The sequence below is a fragment of the Prionailurus viverrinus genome, chromosome B3, assembly GCF_022837055.1.
Source record: "Prionailurus viverrinus isolate Anna chromosome B3, UM_Priviv_1.0, whole genome shotgun sequence".
Lineage (NCBI taxonomy): Eukaryota > Metazoa > Chordata > Mammalia > Carnivora > Felidae > Prionailurus > Prionailurus viverrinus.
The window spans coordinates 13,945,486-13,958,185 of NC_062566.1; the positions used below are offsets into that span (position 1 = coordinate 13,945,486).

A 12,700-nucleotide genomic window follows, 5' to 3' on the forward strand; every position below is an offset into this window, starting at 1 on the left:
TTTGTTTTTTTTTTAAAGATGCTAGATAAGCCTGAGTTCTAACTACCCTTGGAGTTACCCATTACTGCACAATGCTCCCATGTGCATTGCATGTGTTAATAAACTTGTCTGCTCTTCTTAGTTTATCCTCTGTCAGTCAAATTGACAGGCACCCAGCCAAGACACCTAAGACTGGTAGAAGAAAAATAGGTTTTCCTCCCCTCCAACTCCAAGACTGCTTTTTAATTCTTCGTGGGAAGAATGCTCAAGGTTCTGGGCTCTGTCTTTTGTCCTCCCCACACCCCATGGGACACCTGCCAGATTTGTTCCTTCCAGCCTGAACGTGGAGACGGTGCTGCTGTCCTGTCAGTGCCCCAGAGCAGAAGTCCTCACTGTATCGGGACTGCCAAGTACCTCAAGGACAGAGTCTTATATGTACTCAGACTCTGGCATTTTTGGTCATTAGAGGTAAGCGCAGTAGCAGACAAGATGTCAAATTTCAGAGTCTACACACATTTTACTTCTCACTCACATAGAATCCAATGTGTTAGGGTCCATGGCTGCAGCTCCCTGGGGAACCTTTGCCAGTCATCCAATGGAGAAAGAACCTCCAATACTATTCAGAGAGATTTGTAAGGGCCATGCCTAGAAATCATTTCTACTCTCCTTCCCACTGGACAAGGCAGTCATTTAGCCACACCTATTGTTAGGAAGGCAGGGAAATTTAATCACTCAGAGAGAAAAAATATGTGTGGATATCAGCTAGCAGTCTTTCCATAACACCCTGGACTGTGTCAGCAACATGTCTTAACCAAAATTCAGCAGCTTCCTAACCAAGACTTAGCTCTCCCTAACCATGATTCAGCTCTTCCTAACCAGGACTCAAGTCCCCTCCTAACCAGGATTCAGTCCCTCCTAACCAGGACTCAGTCCCTTCCTAACCAGGACTCAGTCCCTTCCTAACCATGATTCAGTCCCTCCTAACTAGGACTCAGCCCCTTCCTAACCAGGACTCAGCTCCTTCCTAACGATGACTCAGCCCTTCCTAATAAGGACTCAGTCCCTTCTCAACCAGGACTCAACCCCTTCCCAACTAGGACTCAGCCCCTTCCTAACCATGACTCAGTCCCTCCTGACTGGGACTCAGCCCTTCCTAATAAGGACTCAGCCCTCCCTAACCATGGCTCAGCCCCTTCCCAACCATGGCTCAGTCCCTTCCTAATCAAGACTTAGCCCCTTCCTAGCCAGGACCTAGCCTTTCCAATGTATCAGTGGAAACCACCCCCCCCTCCCCCATACAACAGCGCTCGTCAGGAATTTCTGATCCAAGTTGTCCATGCCAGTAATTACAAAGGTTGTTTGAATCCAAACCCTAGATAACATCCAGGCCCAGATCTGGTATCTGTGCAACAGAACAGACCAACAGGCTGGCCTGACATAATCTCTTCTTCCTGTTCTGAAGCACTCCTAAGTGTTAAGCTTCATATTTATAGAAAGTGAGCTAGAAACCTCAGAGCCAACTTTCAACTTCATACAGGAGAATTGGGGGTCCTTCCATTTAAGAGCCCAAAGGCCACAGGATTCTGGTAAACTACCTGAAATATACAAGCAACACACAAACATTCTTCCCCAAATTGTAGTTCTGCCTCTGGAAGGTCACACACATCCTACCTTGTGGTTAATTCTGAGCACTGACCACATGGCTTGAATGTGACCAACCCCAGCTCTGTATACCATGAGTCCAACAGTTGAGCAGTCACTGAAAAGTGAATTCTTGACTCAACTATAAAGTGAGGACTTTAATGCCAGATACAGACAATGATGGCCCCATGGGCCAAAAATATCAGCAGTAACTTCACTAAGTCTCAGAGCCTGCATGGTCCAATCTGACCCTAGAATCTAAGCCAAAGAAGCATACCTAGCAACCAAGAAACTTGCAAAAGGCCTCCTAACCCCTACTTGCATCTCTCTAAGAATATTAATGAAGGCACTACAATTCAACCCCCTAGCAATGCTGCTCAGAATTCTCTCTCGTCTCTTCACTCTTCCCCCCACCTAGAGTCTCATCCTCTTCTATCTCATCACCTCCCACTCGGCCTCCCAGGGAGGAAAGCACAAGAACCTCCTTCTCTGGGAATTGTACTTCTCTCATCCTGATTAATTTTTCTCAGAAGAAATCTTTGAAAAGAAGGGGGAGTGAATAAAATTCATAACTTAGCTCTTTTGGCCATCTCACTTAAAAAAATTGTGATAAAGTATATATAACACGAAATTTACCATTTTAACCATTTTTAAGTGTACAGTTCAATAGCTTTAAAGACACTCACATTGCTGTGTAACAAACACTGTCTTGCAACTGTCACTACCATCCATCTTCAGAGCTTTTCCATCTTCCCAAACTGAAACTCTACACTCATCAAACACTAACTCTTCACCCTTCCTCCTCTTGAATGTCTGGCAACTACCATCCTACATGGTCTCTGGGATTTTGATGACTCTAGGAACCTCACATAAGTGGAACATACATTATTTGTCTTTTTGTGACAGGCTTATTTCATTTAGCCTAATGTCTTCAAGTTTTATCCACATTATAGCATATTTCAGAAAACCCTTTGCTTTTAAGGCTGAGTAATTCCCGTGTGTGTGTGTGTGTGTGTGTGTGTGTGTGTGTGTGTGTATTTGTTCATTATTTATCTGTTTATCTGTTCATTGTTCAAAGGATACCCTGAATTGCTTCTTTGTGAATAATGCTGCTATGAATATGGACATACAAATAACTATTCAAGTCCCATTTCTTTTGGGTATATACCTAGAAAAGGAATTCCTAGATGATATTTTTATTTTTTGAGGAACTGCCATACTGTTTTCCATAGCAGATAAACCATATGTTCCCTCTAGGACTATACAAGGGCTCCTGTTCCTCCACATCTTCACCATAACTTGCTATTTTCTGGGGTTCTTTTGGGCAACAGCCATCCTAATGAGTGGGATCAATCATCTTGTTTAACCTTGAGAATAACCCTGGGCATTATTATTCCCATTTTACAGATGAGAAAACAGAGCTGGAGATTTTAGATGACTCATGCAAGGATACTGGTGGAGGCAGGACTCGAACCCAGGTCTAGCTACAGGGCCAATGCTTAGACCACCACACTAAGCCAACCATGGTCCCTAAGGATGGTTCAGTGCTCACTGTGAAGATGGTGGGACTTTTTGGGTGATATAAGAGACCACCACAAGGGTCACACTGTAAAGAAAGCAGCAGTGGGAGCACTTCTCCCATTCTTTGTTCTCACTGGACCTACTGCAGATGTAAAGCTGATCTCCTCACCTCCTGCTCACTCCTGAGGCTTTCAACGAGCAGGAGGCATGCAGGCTCCAAGAATGTTCAAGGATTCACAATCACACAAAAGGCATCTCACAAAGACCTCGTTTCCTGTTTATGATTCTACTCCCTGTCCTTCTTCCCTGCCCCGGGCCCCATTCAGAGAGGGTTTTTGTTGTTATTGTTTCTCACAAAGTTAATAAAGGGTTGGGACTGAGAACTGCATGACTGGAGGCAGAGCAGTACCATAATGAGATGAAGCATCCCACTTCATGCCAAGCTAATCATAAAGCACTCCTCTGGCCATGAGAAATGGAGACGCAGAGGGAGCAATGGAGACAGCCAGCCTCTGCCCATATCATGCCAAGGCCCGTGATAAATAGGGTGGCAGACTGTGGCCTGACACCAATGTTACCGACATTATGTGCAGGTGAAAGGTCACTGGAAGGGCATCTGTTTCAGAATCCCCTTCAAGCCACCTGAGCACAGAAGCTGGGAAGGGGCTAATCAGCAGTCTTGGGGAAGGACACAAGGTACACACTTTCTGAGCTGAACATAGAAGAGGATTCCAAAGCCTACATTTGAAGGGCCACAGCTGGAAACCCTGCAGGGGCCAGGTTTTTTTCCTGTTCAGCCCTGTTGATTTCCAGCCCCAAAGGCAATCAACCATGGCTACGTGTTTTGTTGGTCTCTGTGTAGTTCCAAAATAAATAGAGTTGCGATCTCCAAAGGGCTGGCAGAAGCCTACCCCATGCAAAACAGACCCATGTACTTTCACCATTTTAAAATTTCAGCCATTATGTAACCTTGAACATGACCCTGGCACAAGGAAGAAGAAAAGTTGAATTCAGTCCCCTGGGGCAATTGGTTTCCGTGTGGACTTCCCGCCAAGTCCCAAACAGAAAGCTCCCGCCCTGGGTTCTTGTGTTATCGCCAGGGCAGGCAGGCCTTCTTGGGGCGACTCCCTTCTAGGGAACTCACAGAATTTTGTGGGCACAAAAGAAGCCCCTCCAGACTTCAATATACAGGAAGTATGCACACACACTATGCACTTCTGCCATACATGTGTGTAGTTAGGCATGTGTTTCAAGGCATGTATGTGCACACGTGTGCACGCGCCTGCGCGCGTGTGCGTGCGCGCGCGTGCGCACACACACACACACACACACACACACACACATTCATTCACCTTTTTATTCTCCCAGATACTATTTTCAAGTCACACCACAGGATAGCTGTGCAGAGGTAAACAGGCAGGAAACTCCCCAGAGCCACCCCGTTCTTGTCCACTTCTGTTCTCTTTAGGCATGGTGGCTCTTAGGAAAGTCTTTTAGAAGACCCTCTCCAACATCCAGACACAACTTAGTTGTCATTTTTGAGAAAACAATCTATGCCTACATTTAAAGCTGAATGAGTGAGAGAAGAAGCCAGCTTACTGAAGTATATACTAGCTTTCCCAGAAACTATTAGCTGAGAAATCCAAGCTGAATTTGTGGGGAGCAAAGCTCTAACATTAACAAAATGCAACTTTCCTAACCCTCTTACAGGGATGGACTATTTTTTTTTTTTTTATTGTATGATGAGGAAGGCAGCACTTGTCCAAACAGTCTGAATCCTTGATTGCTAGATGCATGCATATTTGATTTCCAAAATTGAAACCTTTCCTAAAACCTCTAAAAAATCACATATCATGGTCAAGAGCCTGACTATAAATACCAATATAACTTCTAAAAAACAGATGAATTTGCCGAAGACCTAAGGTCATCTGATTTGGGACAACTAACATGTCATTGAATGGTATGCCTTCTCCTCTGTAAGCCTCTCAGAGTAGACACAAAGGACACAGTGTGGGTAAGCCTGACACTGAAGCAACATGTGCCCAGCATGGGGTGGGGTTATAAGGAAAACACATAAGAACTTATTCATTCAACGGGGTAATCAGAGGCAATCATCTGAGACTACTTCTGACAAACAATTTTGTGGCAAAATGGAACCCTAACTTCTGTAAGGTCATAAGGAATAACAAAATAAAGCAAACAAACCCATAGGAAAGCTCTCAGAAACAAAGAAACCCAAAGCTCAAGTCTAATGAGTAAAACTTTTGTATTTTTATCCCAAACAAATTTTCCAGCCTCATTCAGCAAACAGAACCTTGACATCTCTACAATTCAAATACACCCTCACAGAATGAAGACTTAACACTACCATGAAAACACATAAAAATGAATGTGCACTCTGAAGGAAATTCCACAAAAGAGGGCAGAGGGGATCTACATACTTTTTTCAGCCACAGCACCAGTTGCCTAAGCCCTACTTAGACATGACATAGTTCAGAGCTTGATGAACTCCTTGATGCACTTAATAAAAACCCAACAGGTGCAGTGTTAGGACACTAGCCCCACCCTCCCTCGTCTCTCACTGGTTCCCCAGCACATCTTCCTTCCGTGGCCCTGTGTAGGTTGGATTGAAACAGACCTCCAAAGCAGAAATATCAGTCCCCCAAACCTTCATCCTGGTGGGTGATGCTCCTTTCTGCCTTTCCTCCCTCATTGACAGACCTGTTATGTGGAGGTCAGTGGCCATATCCATGAAGTCCCCACTGGGTTGCCCACACCTATCAGGGAGTTCAGCACCAGTGCTGTGGGCCACATAGGGAAGGGCTCCTTCCTCCCAAATTCAGGGATAGCCATGGGACCCTCAGTGCAGAGCAGCAGGGCCCCAGAGCATGGACCCATCTTGGAGCCCCTCAGCAGCATCTCCCTGGCCTTGTGTGTGAAACACTTCACGAGGCCACCGAACATTTATTTCCATTGTCCTTTGTGCAGGATTATCACATCCCTTGACTTGGCAGTGGCACGGGTAAAGGAGGCTTTTCCATTAATTAAAAAAATGAAGGCAAACAAGGAAAAATATAAATCCCAGTAATTAAATTAGTGAAGCTTGAATAAGGTGGCTATCAAAAAAAAAAATTCACCACAGCTCAGTTTACAGCTAAATGTGGGAGCAGGACAAATGCCATGGAACCAAAATCTGTCTGGTCATCCAGGCTGCAGAGATGTGTGTTGGGAAGAGGAATGTGGGAATGTGAACGGCCAACAAAGGCTTCCAGAGGTCTTGCCTTTTCACACTCCTGAGCACTCCTCACCCCTTCTCACCTAGGGCAGCATTTTCCTCAGGATGCTGGCAGCAAAGCCAATGGCTCAGGGTGAACCAATTCAACAAAGGAAAAGCCCACCCCCAACCCCCACAAAGGCAAGGTCTGTAATGTGCAAAGTAAGCACCCGCCCCCCCCTCCCCTCAGTGAGGGGGACAGTTACTTCTCTTAGGGATGAAGCTGTTTTTCCAGATCCTCCTGCCTTGAGTTGTCTCTTCTTGTGTGTGTCCTCCTCCAAGGTAGAGATCAGCAGAACCTCTATGGTGCCATCCCTTTTCCTTCCAGAGCTGGGAGGGAGGGTCCATAAGGTATGATGGTTTTAAAATCATGTTCACTCAGGCTGTGTAGGCAAATCCCTATCCAGTGTGGTAGATCTTGGCGAGCCCCCTCAGGGGTCGGGACCACCTTGGTTAGGGCCAGGGAAGCTCCCCTTGCCTCTGTTAGTAGGACCCTTGTGATGTGCACAGACAGTAAGCTGCAGATATGCTGGTCTCTCATATTTCAATCTTTACTGAAAGGAGTAGTGAACATTGGTGGTTCTGGAATGTCCAGCATCCATCCCTCCTCCTGGCTAAAGCATGCAGACCACCCCCCCTCCCCATGGAGAACTCCTTCCCATGCATTGTTGTGGGAAGCAGTATAGCCCCCCCTGCGCAAGCCCAAAGAGCCAGAGCTCCCCTCACATCCCGCGCAGGTGACCTAGGGCAGGACTGGGAGCTGGTGAAAAACAGCTGGCTGTGCAGAGAGATGGAGGCCATTCCCTACAGGCCCCAACACTGACCTCTGCATGGTGTCTATGGCCTCACCTGCCAGGGCTGCCTAGGGTGCTGTGTTCCCACCAGATTTGCCACCGTCATGGCAGCCCCTTTCTGATAAACGCCCTTTTTGCTTGCTCCTTGCAATCAGGGTCCTGGTCTGCTGAAATGGGCTAAAGCAGATGGAACAATGTAGAGGGGAAGTATTTTTAAATTTTCTTTTTATGTTTATTTTTGAAGAGAGAGAGACAGAGTGTGAGCAGGGGAGGGGCAAAGAGAGGGGGAAACAGAATCCGAAGCAGGCTCCAGGCTCTGAGCTGTCAGCACAGAGCCTGACACGGGGCTCGAACCCATGAGCTGTGAGATCATGACCTGAGCTGAAGTCAGATGCTTAACCAATTGAGCCACACAGGCGCCCCCCCCCTTTTTTTTTTTTGAGGGGAAGTATTTTTAACAGAACCCCAAATTCTACTAACTACCTCAGAGATTCTCCAAATGGATCGTTCAAATTTACTTTTAAATCTATTTTAAGCTACTTTACAGGACAGTAATAAAACATTTACAATGGTAAGTTACTTTCGGAGGGATAGTGGCTGGGAGGGGATAGGAGGGAACCTTTGAAGGGGTCAGATGACATTCCATACCTTAATCTGAGTAGTGGTTTTGAGACTACATACATATGATCACACAACAGTGTAGACGTACTTAATGTCACTGAAACACACACTTAAAAATGGTTAAGATTTTATGTATAAGTTTTATGTTATATACATTTTACCACCATTTAAAAATAGGTTAAAATAGAATTCAAAATGCAGCTTTAAAACTATTTCAATAAATACCAAAAAAGCGCATAGGCATAACTTAAAATTTCACCAAGATTTGCACCCTTTCCCATATGTAAGTTATACCCTAATCAAAACAAGAAAGCACACACACAAAAAAACACTGTAATATGCCAAGTTATAAAACACTGGCGATTCCCAAGCTTTCCTAAGTTTCTCAAGGTACCACATTATCTCATTTTCTGCAGAACCCAGGGCACAGCCCTCCTGGTAGAGCTGGATCCTGAGATTTGAGGGCAGCTGTTCAAAATCTCTTAGCACTGGCAACCACATATCTATGTGATTCAGATTATTTTTTCCATTCCGTGGAATCAAAACAAAATACAAAAATAAATTGGATGCTGGAATGACAAAACTACAGAGATGGAATACAGATACATGGTAGCCAGGGGTTAGAGAAAGGGAGGGAGGCAGGGAGGGAGGAAGGGAGATTCTACAGGAGCAGCCCAAGGGAGTTGCTTGGAGGTGATGGACTGGTTCTGCTCCTGACTCTCCCGGGGGTTGGATGAATATCTACATATGGGATAAAATGTCACAGAACCATATGTAAAAACATACCCCAAAATGGGTTCATGCAAAAACCCTGTGAAATCTGAGTAGAATTTGTAGTCTAGCTCATTGCATTGTGCCAATCAATTTCCTGGTTTTGGAAATAACACTACGGTTACATAAGATGTAACCATGGGAGGAAGTGGGGTGATAGGTACAAGAGACTTCTCTGAATTACTCTGGCAACCTTCAGCTATTCTATAATTATTTCAAAATGAAAAGTTAAAAAAGCACAGAAACAGATCAAATGAGACTGCTAGAAGCCTGTCATAACCCCAGCTTTCAAATTTTTCTCTTCCTGGACTCACCATTGTCCTTACGAACTGACTTAATAGTACAAATAAATTATGACACATTAAAACAAAAGCACCATGTAACTATTTTTTGTTTTCAAGGAAGGGATTCATTTCCTTTGTAAAAGCTGAAAATCACTGAGGTATTGGAAAGAGCATGCAATAAGGAAGTAAGAGACGGGGCTAGTTCAGCCCTGAGCTAACCGGCTGTCACATAAAGAATTATTACAGCTGGTCCATGCAATTAAAAGACTTTGGGGAGGAAATGAGACACACACATCTGGGAGGTCACATAAGGACGTAAGATTTCCCCAGCAGTATGCAAAGTGTCAAATGAATAGTTCTATGGATTGTATTGTGCCCCCCTCCCCCAAATTCCTATGTTGGAGTGCTAACTCCCAATGTAAATGTATTGGGAGACAGGGCTTTTAAAAGGTAACAAAGGTTAAATGAGGTCATAAGAGTGGGGCACTAATGGAATATGACTGGTATCCATGAAAGAAGAGGTGATCAGGGGACGCCTGGGTGGCTCAGTTGGTTAAGTGTCCGACTCTTGGTTTCGGCTCAGGTCATGGTCTCATGGTTCATGAGTTAGAGCCCCATACTGGGCTCTGTGCTAACAGGGCGGAGCCTGCTTGAGATTCTTTCTCTCTCTCAAAATAAATAATTAAATTAAAAAAAAAAAAAAAAAAAAGAGGCAGACCGGACACAGACACACATAAGAAAGACCAGCTAAGGACATGGGGGAGAAGGCAGCCATCTGCACACCAAGGGGAGAGGCTTCAAGGAGAAACCAACAGGGCCGACATGTTGATTTTGGACTTCCAGCCTCTAAAAGCATGAGACAACAAATTTCCGTTGTTTAAGCAGCCCAATCTATGGTACTTCAATAGAATAGCCTTAGCAGATGGGACTTAAGTAGCAAGGTGAACTAGTTCAGAAGAAAGAAGGAAGACAGAACTAGCTGTTCACTCTTTAACAGGGGGTCTGAAATAGAGTACATAATCACAATTGATGGTTGATGTGAAAATTATATACTCAAAAGAAAGCCAGCTATAAATCATATGAAAGAAAACCTGCAATTCCTTCATCTGCGTGTATGCATGCATTCAATCAATCAATCAATCAATCAATCAATTAACAGTGGTGACCAAGACTTGAAAGCCCTGTACCAGGTCACACAGGTGAAGGGCAGAGCTTGGCTCTGCCTGGTACAGAGTCTTCTGGGAAAGACATTCAGGCAAGGGCAATGCAACGGGTATCTCCTCAGAGGCTAGCACAGGGAGTGGGAGGGGTCTGGAGCAGCCTCAACCCCCACCCCCTGCTGGGCAGAAGTGCAGAAGCTGATTTGTGAACAAATGCTGGGAAGGAACAGCCACTCCTTGAAATAGTACATGCTTTTTTGGCTCTGCCAAGGGATACTGGTCTTCCTCAAGCCCCAACTGGACTGCGACGGGTGTCAGCTATCCCTCTGTTGGAGCCGATTTTATGATGCACTTGCATAGCGATTCCTTTATGGAGACAGCCCCTGACAATGAAGCATGGATTGGTGGGGCAGTTTTTGACACTTGTCTCCCAGATTTGTTTAGGGGACTGGTGGAATAGAAGATAAAAAAAATCATTTCAAAAACTCTAAAATGTGACATGAATGCTAGCTATCATCATACTAGATTTTTTGGTAACGTTTATTTATTTATTTTTGAGTGATAGAGAAATAGTACGTGCACACAAGTAGGGGAGGGGCAGAGAGTGAAGGAGACCCAGAATCTGAAGCAGGCTCCAGGTTCTGAGCTGTCAGGGAGAGCCCGACGAGGGGCCTGAACTCACGAACAGTGAGATCATGACCTGAGCTGAAGTCAGACACTTAACAGACTGAACCACCCAGGCACCCCCCATCATACTAGATTTTGTAGGGCCTTTTAAGCCACCTACTTTAAAATGATCAAGGTCACCCAGCTCATATGTGGCCCAAAGGCTCAGGATTACCCACTGCCAGGACTCCCTAGGAAACACAGGTTTTTAAACATTTGAATTCCACAATAATATATATTTTTCAATCCCATACCATTTTACTACAATTCAAAGCACATCACGTTCAGAATCTTGCTCTTGGCAGTACAATATTTCAACCTCCTGGTGGATAAAGGTTAGTGCTACAGCAGTCAAAATTGGAAACCGTCTTGGGGTTTCCTCTGTTAACCAAGGGCCCTATTCCTATGCTCAAAGATTGGTTCCAGTTTGAAACCTACAACATGTCAACAACAAGCCAGATACAACTGAGGATAGAAGAGAAAAAAAAATGGCAAATGAAGAAAAAGCTGAGTGAGGAAGCAAAAGTAGAAGGAGGGAGGAAGGGAGGGAAGGGGAAGAAGAAAAATGTGCCTTGTCAGCGCCACATGTTGGTCTCAGTACCATTTGACCAGAAGGAAACGAGCCTGGTGCCCAGACTGGCAGAGGAGACGTGTCTCACCCCCATACAGTCACCTGTAGGACACTTGGTAAAGATCACCCACATGCACGAGAGTAAACGGTAAGCTTTTGTCTCATGACAACTGTGTTAACTTGGTGGGGGGGGGGTTCCCCTCCTGCATGAGTGACCAAGAGGCTCAGTGCCAACTGTGTCCCCAGCCACAGTCACCTTTAGGCAGCCCCTGGAGACACCTTCTATGGTTTAACTTTTCATACCTTCCTTATTAAGCATCTGTTTGGACACCTTCTGCCATGAGCAACCTCAACATTTATCAGGAAAAAAAAATGAAGTAAAATAAAGTCAAAGAACCAATTTATAAGAAAAGAGGCAACAGAAAAGGCAGAGTGTGTCTGAGGACAGTTCCTCCAAACTAGAAGTCTTACCAAGTCTCCAGATTATCACAGGGGGGGCGGCAGCCCCTTAAATTATTATTATTCTGCCTCTAGACTTACCAACGGTGTCACACGGTTCATCTTTGTGTACGCAGAAATCTGTCCTGAGAAAAAACAAAGACAGACCTGGTCAGGTGTATGCAGTGGCCCCCAAGAATGGGAGAAGAAAACACTGTCAATGAAGCCCGATTGGTTATCCTACTCTGTTACTGGTTCGGGTGGCCCAGCTTATAGTGAAGAACACCAATTAGCCACTTGTCAAGAGTAACCCATCCACAGTGCCCACCTCGTAGGCCCAGTTACCCCACATAAAGCCCCCTTTTATAGCTTAACGACTCCACCTAACACTCAGTTGCTGGGAGGACTCCCTCCCAACAGCTGAGAAAGTTCTTGAAACAGACATTTGCAAATCATGCATCAGAGACGATTAATATTCACTATCGTCAAACTGTAGTGACCTCCACAAGCTCCTCGACGTGGGTAGCAACTGGCCTTAGATGCTGAAGTGACCAAATGGCACTTACAGGAGAAGACAACAAAAGTAATGTCTGAAAGTTATGCCCTTTAAAGCTTCCCAGGATCCCCCAGGTGTGTGGCTGTGTGGGAAGAGCACTGGTCCAGCCCCAGTTCCACAGGTACAAGGGGTTCGCTGTGGCCTCTAGCCACTCATGTGTGAAACAACAGGTCTGGGCCCTTCTTTTCCCAAACCAGAGAGTTCCCATGATACTTTCCCAAAGTTCCCACAGTTAGGGGCTGACCAGACCAGCGGTTGGGGCAATGTCCTGCCTGGGACCGGCCATGAAGAGCAGTGGCCTGGTCCTCCAGGGCCCCATGCTCATCTTCTCATGGAGGCCCATGGAGGGCTGAGAGAAAGCACCCACTCCCTTAAATTCCTTCAGGTTTACAAGGTGTGTTCTGAAGCCACGTCTCATTTCACT

The 12,700-nt window shown here is 45.3% G+C and overlaps 1 protein-coding gene across 4 annotated transcripts in view; it reads right to left on the minus strand.

Annotated features, from left to right (window-relative positions):
• ADAMTS17 (ADAM metallopeptidase with thrombospondin type 1 motif 17) overlaps positions 1–12,700 on the minus strand; it is a 352,557-nt gene that overhangs the window by 258,765 nt on the left and 81,092 nt on the right. For all 4 annotated transcript variants that reach the window (XM_047864329.1, XM_047864330.1, XM_047864328.1 and 1 more), the window contains exon 7: positions 11,823–11,866. In XM_047864329.1, coding sequence (XP_047720285.1) covers positions 11,823–11,866 — 44 coding nt within the window. The remainder of the gene's footprint in view (positions 1–11,822; positions 11,867–12,700) is intronic.